The following is a 19,793-nucleotide window of genomic DNA, read 5'->3' as shown; positions in this document are numbered from 1 at the left end:
AGTAGAGACCCCCGAAAGCGGAGTATGGCTGCCTACATGGCAGGGTAAAAACGGCCATACACGTAAAAACCCACTCGTGTATATACGAGTGAATGTGGGAGTTGCAGCCCACGAACAAAGAAGAAGAAGAAGGTGAGTAGAGTTTGTTTCTTCTTCTTCTTCTTCTTCTTCTTCTTCTTCTTCTAACTCAAACTATTGAGGCACAAGTTGAGATCAGTCAGAATATAATAGAGTAGAATACTTTTTATTGTCATAAAACCTTAAGGTTTATAAGACACAATGAAACATAAACATGAGCATATTAAGAAGAGAAACATTCGTGAACACATTTCGCCAGCCTTGGCCGTAATTCTGTTGGAAGGATCAGTTCTCTAGGCTTTGCATTTGGACGACGTATATCGATTAGGAATCTGTGTCTGTAAGTGGTGTACTTTTACACAATTGTCTAAAAGGTGAATCTTCATCTTCTAAACTGTTACAAGTATCACACAGTCGGTGTTTTAAATGGTGAGTCACTGTTGAAGGCTGATCACTTGTTCAGATGAGGAGCACTCATTTTTGAAACACTTGTACTGATTGAGGTACATCAGTGATGAGCCCTTTTGAAACATAAGGTGCATTAATGAATTTGATTACACTAGATATTGTAAAAGCTTAGCACTTGATATCATGAAATGATAAGAAGAATGATGATGATGATAATGAGAAGAAGCGTTGTTGTTACGATGATGATTATCACAGTTTGTTTGTTTTTTTTTAAAAACAACCCCATTTCTGTAACTATTCCAATTCCCACCACTTATGCACATGCACACCCCATTCACACAACACGCAGTAAATGTCAGATACTCTGACACAAGAAAGCAAAATCATGCATACCCGTGATGATATTTACGAAAGGTCAAGTGTACCCGTGCCAGTGCTGTTGTGAATTCCTGTGATGTTAAGAAAGGTCAGGTGTACCCATGCCAGTGCTGTTGTGAATTCCTGTGATGTTAAGAAAGGTCAGGTGTACCCATGCCAGTGCTGTTGTGAATTCCTGGGATGTTAAGAAAGGTCAGGTGTACCCATGCCAGGGCTGTTGTGAATTCCTGTGATGTTAAGAAAGGTCAGTTGTACCCATGCCAGTGCTGTTGTGAATTCCTGGGATGTTAAGAAAGGTCAGGTGTACCCATGCCAGTGCTGTTGTGAATTCCTGTGATGTTAAGAAAGGTCAGGTGTACCCATGCCAGTGCTGTTGTGAATTCCTGTGATGTTAAGAAAGGTCAGGTGTACCCATGCCAGGGCTGTTGTGAATTCCTGTGATGTAAAGAAAGGTCAGGTGTACCCATGCCAGTGCTGTTGTGAATTCCTGTGATGTTAAGAAAGGTCAAGTGTACCCATGTTAGTGAGGTCTTGAAAACCAATGACATTCAGAAAGGTGAAATGTACCCATGCTCATGTGGTCATGAATACCTGTGACTTTTTTCTTCTTCTTCTTCTTCTTCTTCTTCTGCGTTCGAGGGCTGCAACTCCCACGTTCACTCGTATGTATACGAGTGGGCTTTTACGTGTATGACTGTTTTTTACCCCGCCATGTAGGCAGCCATACTCCGTTTTTGAGGGTGTGCATGCTGGGTATGTTCTTGTTTCCATAACCCACCGAACGCTGACATGGATTACAGGATCTTTAACGTGCGTATTTGATCTTCTGCTTGCATATACACACGAAGGGGGTTCAGGCACTAGCAGGTCTGCACATACGTTGACCTGGGAGATCGTAAAAATCTCCACCCTTCACCCACCAGGCGCCATCACCGTGATTCGAACCCGGGACCCTCAGATTGACAGTCCAACGCTTTAACCACTCGGCTATTCCGCCCGTCACCTGTGACATTAGGAAAGGTTGAATGTACCCATGTTATTTAGGCCATGAATGCCCATGACATAAGACAGGTAAAATGTGCCCCATGTTAGTGCGGTCATGAATGCCCATGATGTTGAGCAAGGTCACGTGTACCCACGACGTTGACATGGCGACGATGGTTGTGGGTACAGGCGCACCAGGGTGGAAGAGGACCTGCAGACATCAAAGAGCTGGGTGGAGCTGCACCAGAAAAGTCTAAAGGACATGGACGCCGACAGCAGCGAGCTGGAGAAACGACTGGCCGAGAAGCCGTCTGCCGACACCATGAGAGAGTGAGGCTTTGTGAGATGGTGATGGTGGTGGTGGTGATGTCAGAGAATAGAATGAGGAGAATCCTAGCGAAAAGAAATTAAAAAAAAAATTTAACAAGAGAGGCAAGGCCTTCAAGACTCACTTGTGATCCAAGCTTTTTATGTATCGAGTATAATTTCAAAATGTTTAAAGCGAATTAAGTCCCCTAGCATTAATTACAGAGTAATTTCCCTTTTTTACTATCTGCACCAAAACGTTTGCAAAATAAATAAAACTTCCATGCTTAGCAAAAGAAGTTCCTGTTTGAACAAAAAATGATAATAATGACTGCTCTTGTTGTTGGGTCAGAATATCAGATCAAAGTGCCAAGTTTAGATAATACAAAAAATATAAATATGACAGTAAATGCAGTTTGCATATAATTAGGCTTCTTTTTTTTGTGCCCATCCCAGAGGTGCAATATTGTTTTAAACAAGATGACTGGAAAGAACTGAATTTTTCCTATTTTTATGCCTAATTTGGTGTCAATTGACAAAGTATTTGCAGAGAAAATGTCAGTTAAGGTTTACCACACACACACACACACACACACACACACAGACAACCGAACACCGGGTTAAAACATAGACTCACTTTGTTTACACAAGTGAGTCAAAAAGGAGGCACCGTGGCTGAGTAGTCTGGCAGGCGCGTCACAGACTTCTCACCCGGTGTTCACCAGTGACCAGGGTTTGAGGCCCCCGTTTTTGGCATGGGTGTTGTGTCCTTTGGAAAGGCGCTTTAAAAAAAAAACAAAAAAAAAAAAAAACCCGATTTTCCTCACCCCACCCATGTGTGAACAGGTACCTGACTTCATTTTTTCGGGACGGTTAGAACGGCAGCTGGAGAGGATTTGGCCCTATGCCAAGCACCTAGATGCTGTATTTGTATTTGTATTTCTTTTTATCACAACAGATTTCTCTGTGTGAAATTCGGGCTGCTCTCCCCAGGGAGAGCGCGTCGCTACACTACAGCGCCACCCTTTTTTTTTTTTTTTTTCCTGTGTGCAGTTTTATTTTGTTTTTCCTGTCGAAGTGGATTTTTCTACAGAATTTTGCCAGGAACAACCCTTTTGTTGCTGTGGGTTCTTTTACGTGCGCTAAGTGCCAGCTGCACACGGGACCTCGGTTTATCGTCTCATCCGAATGACTTAGCGTCCAGACCACCACTCAAGGTCCAGTGGAGGGGGAGAAAATGTCGGCGGCTGAGCCGTGATTCGAACCAGCGCGCTCAGATTCTCTCGCTTCCTAGGCGGACGCGTTACCTCTAGGCCATCACTCCACATAGGGCTGTGGGTTTGAATCCACTGCCCTGATGGCCGTGGAAGGGCTGTGAGACCTTTCTACCTGTAACCTTTTTTTTTTTCAGTGAAAGGAATTGCACACAGTGACCACCCCCGAAAGCGGAGTATGGCTGCCTACATGGCGGGGTAAAAACGGTCATACACGTAAAAAGCCCACTCGCGTATATACGAGTGAACGTGGGAGTTGAAGCCCATGAACGCAGAAGAAGAAGAAGAAGAAGCACACAGTGACCATAGCGTGTTACTGCTGCTGCTGCTGCTGCTGCTGCTTTTGGCCATGCCTTTGCAAAAAAATAGATTGAGTGACAAATGTGAGAGATCTAGCAACAGCAACATGTGACAGGCAGAAAAGGGAGGGTGGGAGGAAGAAAGGGAGGACGGGAGGGAGGATGAAAGGAAGGAAGAAGGAGAGGAAGAAAGGGAGGGACGAAGGAAGGGAGGGAGGGAGGAAGGAAGGGGGGGGGAGGCAGGAAGGAGTGAAGAAAGGGAGGGTGGAAGAAAGAAAGGGAGGGAGGAAGGAAGGAAGGGGGGGGGAGGAAGGAAGGAATGAAGAAAGGGAGGGTGTAAGAAAGAAAGGGAGGGAGGAAGGAAGGAAGGAGTGAAGAAAGGGAGGGTGTAAGAAAGAAAGGGAGGAAGGAAGGAATGAAGAAAGGGAGGGTGTAAGAAAGAAAGGGAGGGAGGAAGGAAGGAATGAAGAAAGGGAGGGTGGAAGGAAGGAAGGGAGGGAGGAAGGAAGGAATGAAGAAAGGGAGGGAGGAAGGAAGGAAGGGAGGGAGGAAGGAAGGAATGAAGAAAGGGAGGGTGGAAGAAAGAAAGGGAGGGAGGAAGGAAGGAATGAAGAAAGGGAGGGTGGAAGAAAGAAAGGGAGGGAGGAAGGAAGGAATGAAGAAAGGGAGGGTGGAAGGAAGGAAGGGAGGGAGGAAGGAAGGAAGGAATGATAATACTAATAATAATAATGGATACTTATATAGCACACTATCCAGAAATCTGCTCTAGGAATGAAGAAAGGGAGGAAGGAAGGAAGGGAGGGAGGGAGGAAGGAAGGAATGAAGAAGGGAGGGAGGAAGGAAGGAGGAAGAAGAAAGAAAGGGAGGGAGGGAGGAGGGAAGGAAGGATTGAAGGGGGGGAGGCAGGAAGAAAGAAAGGAAGGAATGAAGGGAGGCAGGAGGAAGGCAGGAAAGAAGGAGTGAATGAAAGACAGGACTTGGGTTGTGTCAGACCGATTGTCTAGTGTGCCATTGGATGGGAAGAAAGGAGGGAGGGAGGAAAGAACTAAGGAAGGAAAGGAAGGGATGAAGGAAAGAAAGGAAGGAGTGACAGGATGTGTGTTGTGTCAAACCGATTGTCTGTTGTGCGGACACGTGTTGTGTCAAACCGATTGTCTGTTGTGCGGACACGTGTTGTGTCAAACCGATTGTCTGTTGTGCGGACACGTGTTGTGTCAAACCGATTGTCTGTTGTGCGGACACGTGTTGTGTCAAACCGATTGTCTGTTGTGCGGACACGTGTTGTGTCAAACTGATTATCTGTTGTGTGGACACGTGTTGTGTCAAACTGATTGTCTGTTGTGTGGACACGTGTTGTGTCAAACTGATTGTCAAACCGATTGTCTGTTGTGTGGACACATGTTGTGTCAAACCGATTGTCTGTTGTGTGGACGCGTGTTGTGTCAAACTGATTGTCTGTTGTGCGGACGCGTGTTGTGTCAAACCGATTGTCTGTTGTGCGGACACGTGTTGTTGTTTCAAACTGATTGTCTGTCGTGTGGACACGTGTTGTGTCAAACCGATTGTCTGTTGTGTGGACACGTGTTGTGTCGAACTGATTGTTGTGTGGACACGTGTTGTGTCAAACCCATTGTCTGTTGTGTGGACACGTGTTGTGTCAAACCGATTGTCTGTTGTGTGGACACGTGTTGTGTCAAACCAATTGTCTGTTGTGTGGACACGTGTTGTGTCAGACCCATTGTCTGTTGTGTGGACACGTGTTGTGTCAAACCGATTGTCTGTTGTGTGGACACGTGTTGTGTCAAACCGATTGTCTGTTGTGTGGACACGTGTTGTGTCGAACTGATTGTTGTGTGGACACGTGTTGTGTCAAACCCATTGTCTGTTGTGTGGACATGTGTTGTGTCAAACCGATTGTCTGTTGTGTGGACACGTGTTGTGTCAAACCCATTGTCTGTTGTGTGGACACGTGTTGTTGTGTCAAACCGATTGTCTGTTGTGTGGACACATGTTGTGTCAAACCCATTGTCTGTTGTGTGGACACGTGTTGTGTCAAACCCATTGTCTGTTGTGTGGACACGTGTTGTGTCAAACCCATTGTCTGTTGTGTGGACACGTGTTGTGTCAAACCCATTGTCTGTTGTGTGGACACGTGTTGTGTCAAACCGATTGTCTGTTGTGTGGACGCGTGTTGTGTCAAACCGATTGTTGTGCGGACACGTGTTGTGTCAAACCGATTGTCTGTTGTGTGGACACGTGTTGTGTCAAACCCATTGTCTGTTGTGTGGACACGTGTTGTGTCAAACCCATTGTCTGTTGTGTGGACACGTGTTGTGTCAAACCCATTGTCTGTTGTGTGGACACGTGTTGTGTCAAACCCATTGTCTGTTGTGTGGACACGTGTTGTGTCGAACTGATTGTTGTGTGGACATGTGTTGTGTCAAACTGATTGTCTGTTGTGTGGACACGTGTTGTGTCAAACCGATTGTCCGTTGTGCGGACACGTGTTGTTGTGTCAAACCGATTGTCTGTTGTGTGGACATGTGTTTTGTGTTGTTGTGTCAAACCGATTGTCTGTTGTGCGGACACGTGTTGTTGTGTCAAAGCGATTGTCTGTTGTGCGGACACGTGTTGTGTCAAACCGATTGTCTGTTGTGTGGACACGTGTTGTTGTGTCAAACCGATTGTCTGTTGTGTGGACACATGTTGTGTCAAACCCATTGTCTGTTGTGTGGACACGTGTTGTGTCAAACCCATTGTCTGTTGTGTGGACACGTGTTGTGTCAAACCCATTGTCTGTTGTGTGGACACGTGTTGTGTCAAACCCATTGTCTGTTGTGTGGACACGTGTTGTGTCAAACCGATTGTCTGTTGTGTGGACGCGTGTTGTGTCAAACCGATTGTTGTGCGGACACGTGTTGTGTCAAACCAATTGTCTGTTGTGTGGACACATGTTGTGTCAAACCCATTGTCTGTTGTGTGGACACGTGTTGTGTCAAACCCATTGTCTGTTGTGTGGACACGTGTTGTGTCAAACCCATTGTCTGTTGTGTGGACACGTGTTGTGTCAAACCGATTGTCTGTTGTGTGGACACGTGTTGTGTCGAACTGATTGTTGTGTGGACATGTGTTGTGTCAAACTGATTGTCTGTTGTGTGGACACGTGTTGTGTCAAACCGATTGTCCGTTGTGCGGACACGTGTTGTTGTGTCAAACCGATTGTCTGTTGTGTGGACATGTGTTTTGTGTTGTTGTGTCAAACCGATTGTCTGTTGTGCGGACACGTGTTGTTGTGTCAAAGCGATTGTCTGTTGTGCGGACGCGTGTTGTGTTAAACCGATTGTCTGTTGTGCGGACACTTGTTGTGTCAAACCGATTGTCCGTTGTGCGGACACCTGTTGTGTCAAAGCGATTGTCCGTTGTGCGGACGCGTGTTGTGTCAAAGCGATTGTCCGTTGTGCCATAAGGTGGAAAGAAGGGAGGGAGGGAGGGAAGAAGGAAAGGAAGGGACGAAGAAAAAGAAAAAGGAAGGGGTGACAGGACGTGTGTTGCTGTTTGGGGCGGTGGCAGACTGGTGGAGCAGGGGAAGCAAGCGGAGGTGACGAAGAAGGAGCTGCAGGAGAAAGAGGCGTCCATCAAGGCGCTGGAAGAGCTGCTGGAGCTCCTCTCCAGGCCCCTCAACCAGCTGGGGGACGCTGCCCCGCCCTCCGCCTTCCTGGCTGCGGAGAATGGCGACATGGTCAGTGTGGATGCAGAGGGTGGCTGGGTGTGGGTGGGGGTGAGTAGTGTGTGAGTGTTTGCGCGGTGGGTGTTAGCGTGTGTGGGTGTGTGTGTGTGTGTATGAAAGTGTGTGTGTGTGTGTGTTTGTGAGTGGGTGGGTGTTAGCGTGTGTGGGTGTGTGTGTATGAAAGTGTGTGTGTGTGGTAGTGTGTGTGTGTGTTTGTGAGTGGGTGGGTGTTAGCGTGTGCGTGTGTGTGTGTGTGTATGAAAGTGTTAGTGTGTATGTGTGAGTGTGTTTGTGAGTGGGTGGGTGTTAGCGTGTGTGGGTGTGTGTGTATGAAAGTGTGTGTGTGATAGTGCGTGAGTGTGTTTGTGAGTGGATGGGTGTTAGCGTGTGTGTGTTTGAAAGTGTTAGTGTGTGTATGTGGGGGGGGGGGGGGGGGTAATGTGTGTGTGTGGTAGTGTGTGAGTGTGTTTGTGAGTGGGTGGGTGTTAGTGTGTGTGTGTGTATGAAAGTGTTATTGTGTGGGGGGTTGTTAATGTGTGTGAGTGTGTTTGTGAGTGGGTGGGTATTAGCGTTTGTGTGTATGAAAGTGTTGTTGTGTGGAGGGGTGTTAATGTGTGTGTGTGGTAGTGTGTGAGTGTGTTTGTGAGTGGATGGGTGGTAAAGTGTGTGTGTATGAAAGTGTTAGTGTGTGTGGGTTGGGGTGTTATTGTGTGTGTGTGGAAGTGTGTGAGTGTGTTTGTGAGTGGGTGGGTGTTAGCATGTTTGTGTATGACAGTGTTAGTGTGCGTGTGGGGGGGTTAGTGTGTGTGCCATAGTGCGTGTTTGAGTGTGTTTTTTGTGTGTGTGCGTTTGCATGTGTGCATATGCACGCGTACCTGTTTGTGCATGTATGCACACACATGTTGTGTGAGCGTGCACATGTACTTGCACTTACATAAATGCATACGTGTCAAAAATCCTATTGTATTTGTATGGTTTATGGTTTAAATAATCTTTAATTATTCAACAATACACATGATTACAATGCAATGAATGACAAAAGAACAACAACAAGCTTAAAGCTTATACTGTGCTCACAACATTGCACTTCAATTTTATCATGACGGCTGATGAACCATATTATCAATTGTATCAAATAACTTTCACACATGATAAACAGTAAGTAATGAAATAATGAAATAAAACAAATGAACAAACAGTACAAAATATAGTAAAATAATGCTAATATCAGTATTAACATGAGATTAAACTTATTATCACCAGAGTAATCGGCCTAATTGAAGAGAAACATGAAGGAAAAAAGGAAGAAGAAAATTGTTTGTATATGATGACGGGTGCAATAGCCGAGTGGTTAAAGCGTTCGACTGTCAATCTGAGGGTCCCAGGTTCGAATCACGGTGACGGCACCTGGTGGGTAAAGGGTGGAGATTTTTACGATCTCCCAGGTCAACATATGTGCAGACCTGCTAGTGCCTGAACCCCTTTCACATGTATATTCAAGCAGAAGATCAAATACGCTCGTTAAAGATCCTGTAATCCATGTCAGCGTTCGTTTGGTTATGGAAACAAGAACATACCCAGCATGCACACCCCCGAAAACGGAGTATGGCTGCCTACATGGTGGGATAAAAACGGTCATACACGTAAAAGCCCACTCGTGTGCATACGAGTGAACGCAGAAGAAGAAGAAGAAGTTTGTATATGATATCTGATTCATGTTTGCACCGTTGTTGGACTACCCCCCAAGTATTCCTTGTGAACCCAGTGCACTCCATACTCCCAGTTTGGTTGAGTATACTTACCATGTCTGAACTCAAATGCCACCTGTCCGTCCACACGGTTATTACCGTGCTTCAAATGGGACATTTCTTTGCTGGCCAGTGGAATGTGTAGTTAGTTCCAGCTGGAAATGGCGTTTGACTGTCTAGCAGACGGCAGACTATGACCAGACGTCTTATCACTGATTTGCTGCGAAATTTGTGCTAAGAGGCTCTCTCTGTCTCTCTCTCTCTCTCTCTCTCTCTCTCTCTCTCTCTCTCTCTCTCTGTCTCTGTGTCGTGCTCGCATGCTGTCTCTCTTCAAACACAGCGAAAAAAAATATATACACATATATATCAGTCATGTTTGTGTTTATGATTAACTGTTTCCGCAACCGTTGGTGAACCCACAGTTTGGTGTCATATATATATATATACTGTACCATGTCAAACTGATGCAGCCGATCTCCTGGCCAAAATTTCGCAGCAACTCAAGTGGTAAGACGTCTTGCTATAAATCCATCGTCTGCTAGCCAGTCAAACGCCATTATTGGTGAGCCCCTCAGATTAGCTGTGCGGGGCCCCTCTCCTCCATCCAGTTCAGCCAACGGTGTCAACAGGGGTGAGGCTTCTGTTTTGTGAGGAGTTTGTAAAGGTGGATACGGTTAAAATATGCACAAGAAAGGGGTTATGTTTATGATGTGCATGTGTATTTTTAGTCACGAATGCCAGTTCTGTTGTGATCATGTACATGCGTATGTTTATGTATGTATTTGAGTGTGTTCGTATGCCGTGTTTGTACGTCAGCGACCCATTGTTATTTTTGCATATATTTTGGTTTCATTCTCTCTGCCCTAAAGGCTGCATGTAAAAAAAAAAACAAAAAAAAAACAACATGGATCACTCTTTTTCTCCCCCTTCCCCCCCGTCTCTCTCTCTCTCTCTCTCTCTCCCCACACCCCTCTCTCCTCTCTCTCTCTCTCTGTCTCCCTCCCCACCCCCTATCTCTCCCCCTTCTCTCTCCCTTCAGGCCCTCTCTCTCTCCACACCCCTCTTTCTCCCCATCCCCTTCTCTCTCTCTCCCCACACCCCTCTCTCTCTCTCTCTCTCTCTGTCTCTCTCCCTCCCCACCCCCTATCTCTCCCCCTTCTCTCTCCCTTCAGGCCCTCTCTCTCTCCACACCCCTCTTTCTCCCCACCCCCCACTCTCTCTCTCCCCACACCCCTCTCTCCTCTCTCTCTCTCTGTGTCTCCCTCCCCACCCCCTATCTCTCCCCCTTCTCTCTCCCTTCAGGCACTCTCTCTCTCTCCACACCCCTCTTTCTCCCCACCCCCCACTCTCTCTCTCCCCACACCCCTCTCTCCTCTCTCTCTCTGTGTCTCCCTCCCCACCCCCTATTTCTCCCCCTTCTCTCTCCCTTCAGGCACTCTCTCTCTCCACACCCCTCTTTCTCCCCACCCCCCTCTCTCTCTCTCCCCCCCCTCTCCACCCCACCCCCCCCTTTCTCTTCCCACCCCCCTCACTCTCCCTCTTTGCTCTCTCTTCATCCTTTCAGGTCCTCTCTCTCTCCAGCCCTCCCCCCCCTCTCCCCACCACCTCTCTCACTCTCTCTCTCTCTCTCCACCCCCTATCCCCCTTCTCTCTCCCTTCAGGCCCTCTCTCTCCCCATCCCCCTCTTTCTCCCCACCCCCCTCTCTCCTCTCTCTCTTCACCCCCCTCACTATCCCTCTTTGCACTCTCTTCAGCCTTTCAAGTCCTCTCTCTCTCTCTCCAGCTCCTCCCCCCCCCCTCTCTCTCTCTCTCTCCCCACCACCTCTCTCTCTGTCTCTCTGTACCTCCACTCCCCACCCCAATTCTTTTCCCTTATTCAGAAGAATGTTGATGATACATTTTTGAACTTTTTACACCCAAGCTGTTATTTTGTTCCCCCCCTGGTTTCCTCTCTATGAAATTCCCTTATACATCTTCACAGATTTGTGTGTGTGTGTGTGTGGAAAACTTCAACCTGTGTGTGTGTATCTTGTGTCCCTCAGGGGGTGGACTCCAAATCCACGCTGTCCACCTCCTCCTCCAGGGACGGTGACATTGGCGGCGGCAGTGGCAGCAGCGGTGGCGGTGGCGGCAGCGGTGGCGGCCGCAGCAAGATGAAGATGCCCTCTATGAACTTCTTCAAGAAGAGCGAAAGGACCGTCAGCGTCAAAGTGGATGGCAGCGGTGGTGGCGGCGGGGGGGACGAGGGGGTGTCGGAGTTGCGGGTGAAGACGCCCAACGGCTCCAGGCAGCAGGTGCATAGCTACGAGCGGACGGACCCGCCCAAGCTGGGCATGTCCCCCAACGGGCCGGACCGCACCTCAATGGCCGCCATGAGGGAGAAGGGCAAGATGCTGACGGTGAGTGGGCGTTGTCTGTTGTCTGTTTGTTGTTGTTTGTTGGTTTTTTGGGGGGAGGTTGGTCTCCTTCTCTGACGGGCGCAATAGTCGAGTGGTTAAAACATTGGACTGTCAATCTGAGGGTCCCGGGTTCGAATCACGGTGACGGCGCCTGGTGGGTAAAGGGTGGAGATTTTTACGATCTCCCAGGTCAACATATGTGCAGACCTGCTAGTGCCTGAGCCCCCTTCGTGTGTATATGCAAGCAGAAGATCAAATACGAACGTTAAAGATCCTTTAATCCATGTCAGCGTTCGGTGGGTTATGGAAACAAGAACATACCCAGCATGCACACCCTCGAAAACGGAGTATGGCTGCCTACATGGCGGGGTAAAAATGGTCATATACGTAAAAGCCCACTCGTGTGCATACAAGTGAACGCAGAAGAAGAAGTCTCCTTCTCTTCTCTGTGCATTCCATCCTGCTTGCCTGACACTCTGCCTGTTGGCATGCGGCCCTCTTTCCTCTGTCTTTGAATGTATGTCTGTCTGTTTCTTTTTCTCTGTGTGTGTGTGTGTGTTTGTGTCTCTCTCTCTCTCTGTCTATGTCTCTGTCTCTCTGTGTATATCAGTCTGTGTCTGAAGACTTGAAAAAAAAAAGGAAAAGAAAAAAAACCAACAACAGAATATGTCACTTCAGGTGGGTTTTTTTTTTTTTTTTTTTTTTTGTTTTTTTATTTGCACGGTGGGACAGCTGGTGGTGACGGGTCTGTGCACATCAGCTCTCTGTGATCCGTGGTCGTCAGTCATGGAGCCTTCTGTCACCAGACTCAGTGGATGAAGTGGCGATGGATGACATGATTTCTGAGTCGTCTCTGAACAAGAGTATCTGTCACCAGACACTTGGATAGAATGGTTATGTGATTATTGTCCCGATAAAATGTCCATACTTTACTATGATGCGATCATTGTCGTGGTGAAATGTCAATACTTTGATTTGACATAATGATTGCTGTGATAGAAGCAGTCTGCATGAGAGAGGTGTGTGTGTTGTTGCCTGTATCACAGGACAACCTGTCAGTGACATAATGATTGCTGTGATAAAAAGCGGTCCTCATGACAAGGGTGTGTGTTGTTACCTAGGACAACCTGTCAATGACATAACGATTGCTGTGATAAAAAGCGGTTCTCATGACAGGGGTGTGTGTTGTTGCCTGTCTCCCAGGACAACCTGTCAGTGACATAATGATCACTGTGATAAAAAGCGGTCCTCATGACAGGGGTGTGTGTTGTTGCCTGTCTCCCAGGACAACCTGTCAGTGACATAATGATCGCTGTGATAAAAAGCAGTCCTCATGACAGGGGTGTGTGTTGTTGCCTGTCTCCCAGGACAACCTGTCAGTGACATAATGATTGCTGTGATAAAAAGCGGTCCTCATGACAGGGGTGTGTGTTGTTGCCTGTCTCCCAGGACAACCTGTCAGTGACATGATGATTGCTATGATAAAAAGCGGTTCTCATGACAGAAGTGTGTGTTGTTGCCTGTCTCCCAGGACAACCTGTCGGTGGGGTCGGGGCGCATAGAGGACGAGGAGTGGTTCCACGGCGTGTTGCCGCGGGAGGAGGTGCAACGACTGCTGGCGGAGGACGGAGCGTACCTGGTGCGGGAGAGCAAGAACCGCAAGACCAACGAGACTCAGTACGTCCTGTCCGTCTACTGGGAGGGACACAAACACTTCATCATCCAGCAGACAGAGGTGGGTGTGTATGTGTGTGTGATGTGTGCTGTTTGTGTTTGTGTGTGTGTGTGTATTTGATGTGTGCTGTTTGTGTGTGTGTGTGTGTGTGTGGGTATAGTCAACATTTTATTCCATGGAGTGACTGACCTATTTTTCTATTGCTGCATAGCCATGGAGACGACTGTAGTGTGAAATAGCATAACTTCAAAATATCATTATAAAAATCATTAACTAACACACACAAAATCAAACAAATAAAGAACAAAAAAAAAAGGAAAAGAAAAAAAAACAACACTTGCTGCCCAAAAGAGCAAACTTTGATCTTTCTTTTGATAAACATCACATAGCCGTGTGTAGGGTAGCAAGGATACAGCCGGTGGTTGAGATTGATACAGGGAAGGGTTGCATGTAAGCGATCTCAGCAGCACTGGGTTGGCATAAACTGAAACCTCCACTCCTAGTTTCCAGCCTCACCCTTTGCACAACTTACTTTGTAACGTTAACTCTCTCCATACGAACGGCGAAAGAGACGACGTTAACAGCGTTTCTCCTCAATTACCACCATCAAAATATTACAAGCGGAAGGCTCTTACACTGAAGAGGTGAATGTTGACAAAGAATACCACAATTCTGACGACGGAAGCTAAAGTTTGGGTCATTCAGACACCCACTGGACATCCGAGGGGTCTGTGCAGAGGAGAAGAGAGGACTGGCCGTACTGAGTGAGTTAAAAGTTGAGCCAATAATCTTTTCTTTTTTTTTCTTTTTTTTTTTTTAACCTCTTCCATTTCTTTATGGAAAAACGAAGACATCTGGGTTTGGGTTAATTATAATTCACTCAATTATAGCGCATCATGCATCATCCAGAGAGCTCTTCGGTTTATAGTGCAGGTCCAGTTTGTAATATCAGGATTTACTATCAAGAGTTCCCTTTAGCCCCCTGTGTATTATTATCCCATGTTACTGGCCCCCTTTGGGCTGTGTATGGTCATTTCTCCATTCAGATTTCGAGAAAATGTTGAGACCAGTTTGCTGTGCATACTAACCTCCTCTTTGGAGGAACAAAATGGCTAACATTAGCATTAATGAGAGATCTTTAAAACTCCAGCCCGCACTCTTCACCATCACCCCCACTCAAGCACAGATCAGTTTGTAAAGTTAAAAGTTCAACCAATACGATTTTTTGACACTGTTCCACTTCTTTATTGAAAACAACGACATCTTAGCTTGAATATTTATTCACTCTCTAATCTCTGATTTCAGGCTTGTCCAGTTTTTAATTTTGGGATTTACTATCAAGATTTCCTTTTAGTCCCCGGTGGATTATTGGCCTTGTCTGATATTTTTCACTTACCGATTTCAGAGAAAATGGACTTGCTAGCTTGCTGTACATACTAACCTCTTCCTTTGAAGAACAAATGGTTAACATAAGCATTTATGGGTGATTTTTAAACTGACACCCACGCTCCAAACTCCCACCCCCACTCAAATACATGTCAGTTTGGAAGGTAAAAAGTTGAACCAAGGCTTGCTTTTTTTTTTTTTTTTTTTTTTTTTTTTTTTAGTACTTTTCCACTTTAGTATTTAGAATAACAACGTTTGGGTTTGAATATGTTATTCACTCTCTAATTGCAGGCTTGTGGAACAGTTTCCAGATTTTTATCTTGGAATTTTCTGTTAAGATTTCGTTTTAGTCCCTTGTGGATTATTATCCTTTGTTATTGGGCTTCATTGGCCATGTCTGGTATTTTTTTCTCACCATTTTTTTTTTTTTTTTTTTTTTTTTTTTTAATGTTTGGACTGGCTTGCTGCTGCGCATACTAACCTCTTCTTTGGAGGAGCAAAATGGTTAACATAATCACTATAATAGGTGATTTAATTACACATGCTTAACCATGACTGACTAGTGCAGACTCCAGCTGGGGTCTGATTCCTGTCTTGTGCAAACTACTACCCGCCTATGCGGAGAAGACGAAAGTAGTTTAAAACCACCACCCCGCCTCAAGCACAAATCAGTTTGTAAAGTTAACAGTGAAACCAAGACATTAAAAAAAATTTTTTTTTAATTATGCTTCTTCCACTTCTTTATGGAAACCGAAGACATGTGGAGTGATGGCCTAGAGGTAACACGTCCGCCTAGGAAGTGAGAGAATCTGAGCGCGCTGGTTCGAATCATGGTTCAGCTGCCGATATTTTCTCCCCCTCCACTAGACCTTGAGTGGTGGTCTGGACGCTAGTCATTCGGATGAGACGATAAACCGAGGTCCCATGTGCAGCACGCACTTAGCGCACGTAAAAGAACCCACGGCAACAAAAGGGTTGTTCCTGGCAAAATTCTGTAGAAAAATCCACGTCGATAGGAAAAACAAATAAAACTGCACACAGGAAAAATTTTTTAAAATGGGTGGCGCTGTAGTATAGCGACGCACTCTCCCTGGGGAGAGCAGCCCGAATTTCACACAGAGAAATCTGTTGTGATAAAAAGAAATACAAAATACAAAATACATTTGGGATTGGATTTATAATTCAGTCAGTTACAGCACATCTTGCACCATCCAGTAAGCCCTTCGCACTTATGATATGGCGTCCAGTTTGTAATCTTGGGATTTACTGTCAAGAGTTCCTTTGATTCCCCTGTGGATTGTTACCCCTTGTTACTGGCTTCCTGAAAGTTTTCCACTCAGTTTTTGAGAAAATGTTTGGATTAGTTTTGCTGTGCATACTAACCTCCTGTTTGGATGAACAAAATGGCTGTCGTGAGCATCAGTGAGAGATTTTTAAACTGACACACACACTCCCTAACACCCACCCCCACCCCAAGCTTAAATCAGTTTGTAAGGTTAAAAGTTAAACCAAGACGATTTTTTTTTTCCACTTTTCCATTTCTGGGATTTACTATCAAGATTTCCTTTTACTCCCCCGTGGATTATCATTTACTAATTTCAAGAAAATGTTTGGACAAGCTTGCTGTGCATACTGACTTCTTCTTTGGAGGAACAAAATGGTTAACATGAGCAACAATGGGTGGTTTTTAGAAGCACCACCCCAACCCAAGCACAGAGCAGTTTGTAAGGTTAACAGTTAAACCAAGACTGTTTGACACGTCTTCCACTTCTTCATGGAAAACAAAGACATCTGGACTTGGATTCATTATTCACTCTTCAGTTACAGGCTTGTGGCACGGTGTCTAGGTTTTTAATCTTGGGATTTACTATCAAGAGTTGCTTTTAGTTCCCTGTGGATTTTTTTTTGTTTTGTTTTCATCTTGGGATTTGTGTGTGTGTGTGTGTATGTGTGTGTGCAGGATTTAGGATGGAGGTTTGAGAAGGACTCGTACCCTACGATTCAGGAGCTGATACGACAGCAGCACGCCTCCGGTCAGCCGGTGACGAAGAAGTCCCAGGCCATCCTGAAGAGGGCGGTCCCCCGCGAGGACTGGGAGCTCCTCAATGACCACATCCACCTGGAGATGAAGATCGGAAATGTAGGTGTTGCAGAGATGTCAACTGTAACAATTTTGCCGTATTTTGTTGTGCTTGAAATTGGCGTAACAACAGAACAAACTGCGATCAACGATCAACGATCAACGCAGTTTGTTCTATTGTTACGCCAATGTCAAAATTGTTCCAAGCTCATTTTCAACTACGTAGCCTGGTCACATGCTTTCCTGTTGTAACATTACTCAGACGCTCTAGACTTATCGATTACCAGGCCAGGGCAGTCACTTCTGACCTTGGTCTCACTTGGCGATGCTCAGCTAATTGTGTGCGTGTTCACATTGAAACAGCATTGAGTGGACCAATCAGCTTAATCGTTTACCTGGACAAGAGAGAACTTGGCCAAATCGGGTTACGTCTCGGTCGGACAGCGTCTGTGCCTGTTTGCTGATGCGGCCTGGAATCTGAGTGTTCCTACCAAATTCAGAATGCTCCTACCAAATTTCCTGATTGTTCCTACAAACGCTTGACAGGGGTTGGCATCTCTGGTGTTGGGGCGTGTGGGTGTGGGTGGAGAGGGTTTTGTGGAACTGGAGTGGGAGGGGGTGGTGGTAAAATGGTTAGAGCGCTGGACTCTCACTCGAGTTTCCTGAGTCTGATTACCGTCGCAGCTGGTGGGTTAAGGGTGGTGATTTTTTTTATCTCCCAGGTCAACGTATGTGTAGACATGCTGGCGCCTGAATCCACTTGGTGCGTATATGTTCGCAGAACATCAAAATGATACTCATGAAAAAGACCCTGTAGTTTCTGTCAGCATTTGGTGGGTTATGGAGACAAGAACATACCCAGCATGCGCACCCCTGAAAACGGAGTATGGCTGCCTACATGGTGGGGTAAACGGTCATACACGTAAAATGCAACGTCTGTGTGAGCATATGTGTGTGCATGACTGAAAACTGATTGAATGGTACAAGAAACGAATGATGAGCGCCTAGTGGCAGCTGTCAGTTGTCTCTACCCAGGTAGGCAGCCTGTTGTGCAAATGACTGTGTGTCTGTAAAGCACTTGGAGCTTGGTCTGTGACTGAAAATTGGTGCTATATAAGTATCCATATCATCATAACATCAGGAAATGTGGAGTGGCATTGTGGTAGGAGATGGTATTTTTCAATCTTTTTATTTATTTATTTTTCTAATATGTGGTGGGTGTGTGTGTGTGTGTGTGTGTGTTGGAGCTCATGTACGTTTATATGTATTTGACTGTGCTTTCATATCTGTGAAACTGCATGTTCGGTGCATATCTGTTATGCATGTGTGGGTGTATATGTGAATGTGTGTCTTCATGTTTTACATCTATTTGCTTATTTATCATCATTGTTATCTTATTTATTTATTTATTATTGTTTGTTTGGGTTTTTTGGTTTTTTTGGGTTTTTTTATAGTTATTATTTACTTATTTATTTATTTATTTGTGTAAGCTTATCTATTATTTATTCACCTTTTTTTTTCTTTTTTTTTTTTTTTCAAGGCCTGACTAAGCGCGTTGGGTTACGCTGCTGGTCAGGCATCTGCTTGGCAGATGTGGTGTAGCGTATATGGATTTGTCCGAATGCAGTGACGCCTTCTTGAGCTACTGAAACTGATCTTATTATTACTTTTTTATATCTGGGGATGATAAATTAAACGGAATGGCTGACATCCTCAGCACAGCCTAGCTTTATTTGCTTTTAGGGGCTTAACGGTGAAGACAATATATTGTGATATTATGCGGTTGACTTTTTTTTTTTTTTTTTTTTTTTTTTTTAAAGTTGTGAACAGGGTTTCGTGTTTGAATCTGTTGACATTTTTATTTGGTTGGGCGGTCCTTGTGTGTGTGTGTTATATTGTTGTTGTTGTTTTTTTGTTATTGGTTGGGTTTTTGACTCACTTGTGTAAACAAAGTGAGTCTATGTTTTAACCCGGTGTTCGGTTGTCTGTGTGTGTGTGTCCGTGTGTCTGTGTGTCCGTGGTAAACTTTAACATTGACATTTTCTCTGCAAATACTTTGTTAGTTGACACCAAATTTGGCATAAAAATAGGAAAAATTCAGTTCTTTTCAGTCATCTTGTTTAAAACAATATTGCACCTCTGGGATGGGCACAAAAAAATAAAAAAAAGAAGCCTAATTATATGCAAACTGCATTTACTGTTATATTTATATTTTTTGTTTTCTCTAAACTTGACACTTTGATCTGATATTCCGATCCAACAACAAGAGGAGTCATTATTATCATTTTTTGTTCAAACAGGAACTTCTTTTGCTAAGCATGGAATTTTTATTTATTTTGCAAACGTTTTGGTGCAGATAGTAAAAAAGGGAAATTACTCTGTAATTAATGCTAGGGGACTTAATTTATCCCAAGTGAGTCTTGAAGGCCTTGCCTCTCTTGTTTTCTTTATTTTTTCTTCTTTTGCCGCCCCATCATCTACACTGTTTCAGTGGCATTTCTCCCATGCTGCTTTTAGAGGTGTGTCTTGGATGCTTGCGTTGTGGGGCACACACGGGAACTCTGTGTTTCACAATGCCCACGGGAAAGTCTCCACACCCAGGGCAGAGATGTCTTCAGGGTGACTTGCACAGCCTGCCCCTACAAACCCCTCACACTGCAGAGATGCCTCTTGGCGGAGCAGGGTTTGGGTGGGTGATAGTCTAAGCACAGTCATGCAAGTGGCACCCTTCCAGGTGTTAACCCGATGGAGCTCAGTCCTGAGAAACACCTCCCACTTTTGGCAACGGCCATACCACGTTGAAAACACCGGTTCTCGCCCAATCACCGAAGTTGAGCAACGTTGGGCCTGGTTAGTACTTGGATGGGTGACCGCCTGGGAACACCGGGTGCTGTTGGCATTCCTTTAAGCGCGTTGGGTTATGCTGCTGGTCAGGCATTTGCTTGGCAGATGTGGTGTAGCGTAGATGGATTTGACTGAACGCAGTGACGCCTCCTTGAGCTACTGATACTGATACTGTTGCTCATTCCAAGTCCCTTTTACACAGCTACA

At 45.5% G+C, this 19,793-nt stretch overlaps 1 protein-coding gene and 1 non-coding gene across 2 annotated transcripts in view; both read left to right on the top strand.

The window, feature by feature from the left end:
• Positions 1–19,793, top strand: part of LOC143277840 (tyrosine-protein kinase Fer-like) — a 65,804-nt gene that overhangs the window by 24,606 nt on the left and 21,405 nt on the right. Inside the window, 5 exon segments of the mRNA XM_076582754.1 lie at positions 2,038–2,178; positions 7,298–7,466; positions 11,245–11,601; positions 13,133–13,336; positions 16,623–16,802. Of these exon segments, the coding sequence (XP_076438869.1) occupies positions 2,038–2,178; positions 7,298–7,466; positions 11,245–11,601; positions 13,133–13,336; positions 16,623–16,802 (1,051 nt within the window).
• Positions 19,523–19,641, top strand: LOC143278169 (5S ribosomal RNA). Its single transcript, XR_013053854.1, has one exon. It is a non-coding gene; the product is annotated as a 5S ribosomal RNA (ribosomal RNA).

The sequence above is a fragment of the Babylonia areolata genome, chromosome 35, assembly GCF_041734735.1.
Source record: "Babylonia areolata isolate BAREFJ2019XMU chromosome 35, ASM4173473v1, whole genome shotgun sequence".
In the NCBI taxonomy this organism is placed as follows: domain Eukaryota; kingdom Metazoa; phylum Mollusca; class Gastropoda; order Neogastropoda; family Buccinidae; genus Babylonia; species Babylonia areolata.
Note: the sequence above shows the minus strand (reverse complement) of the source record. Positions and strands in the feature narration are given on the sequence as shown.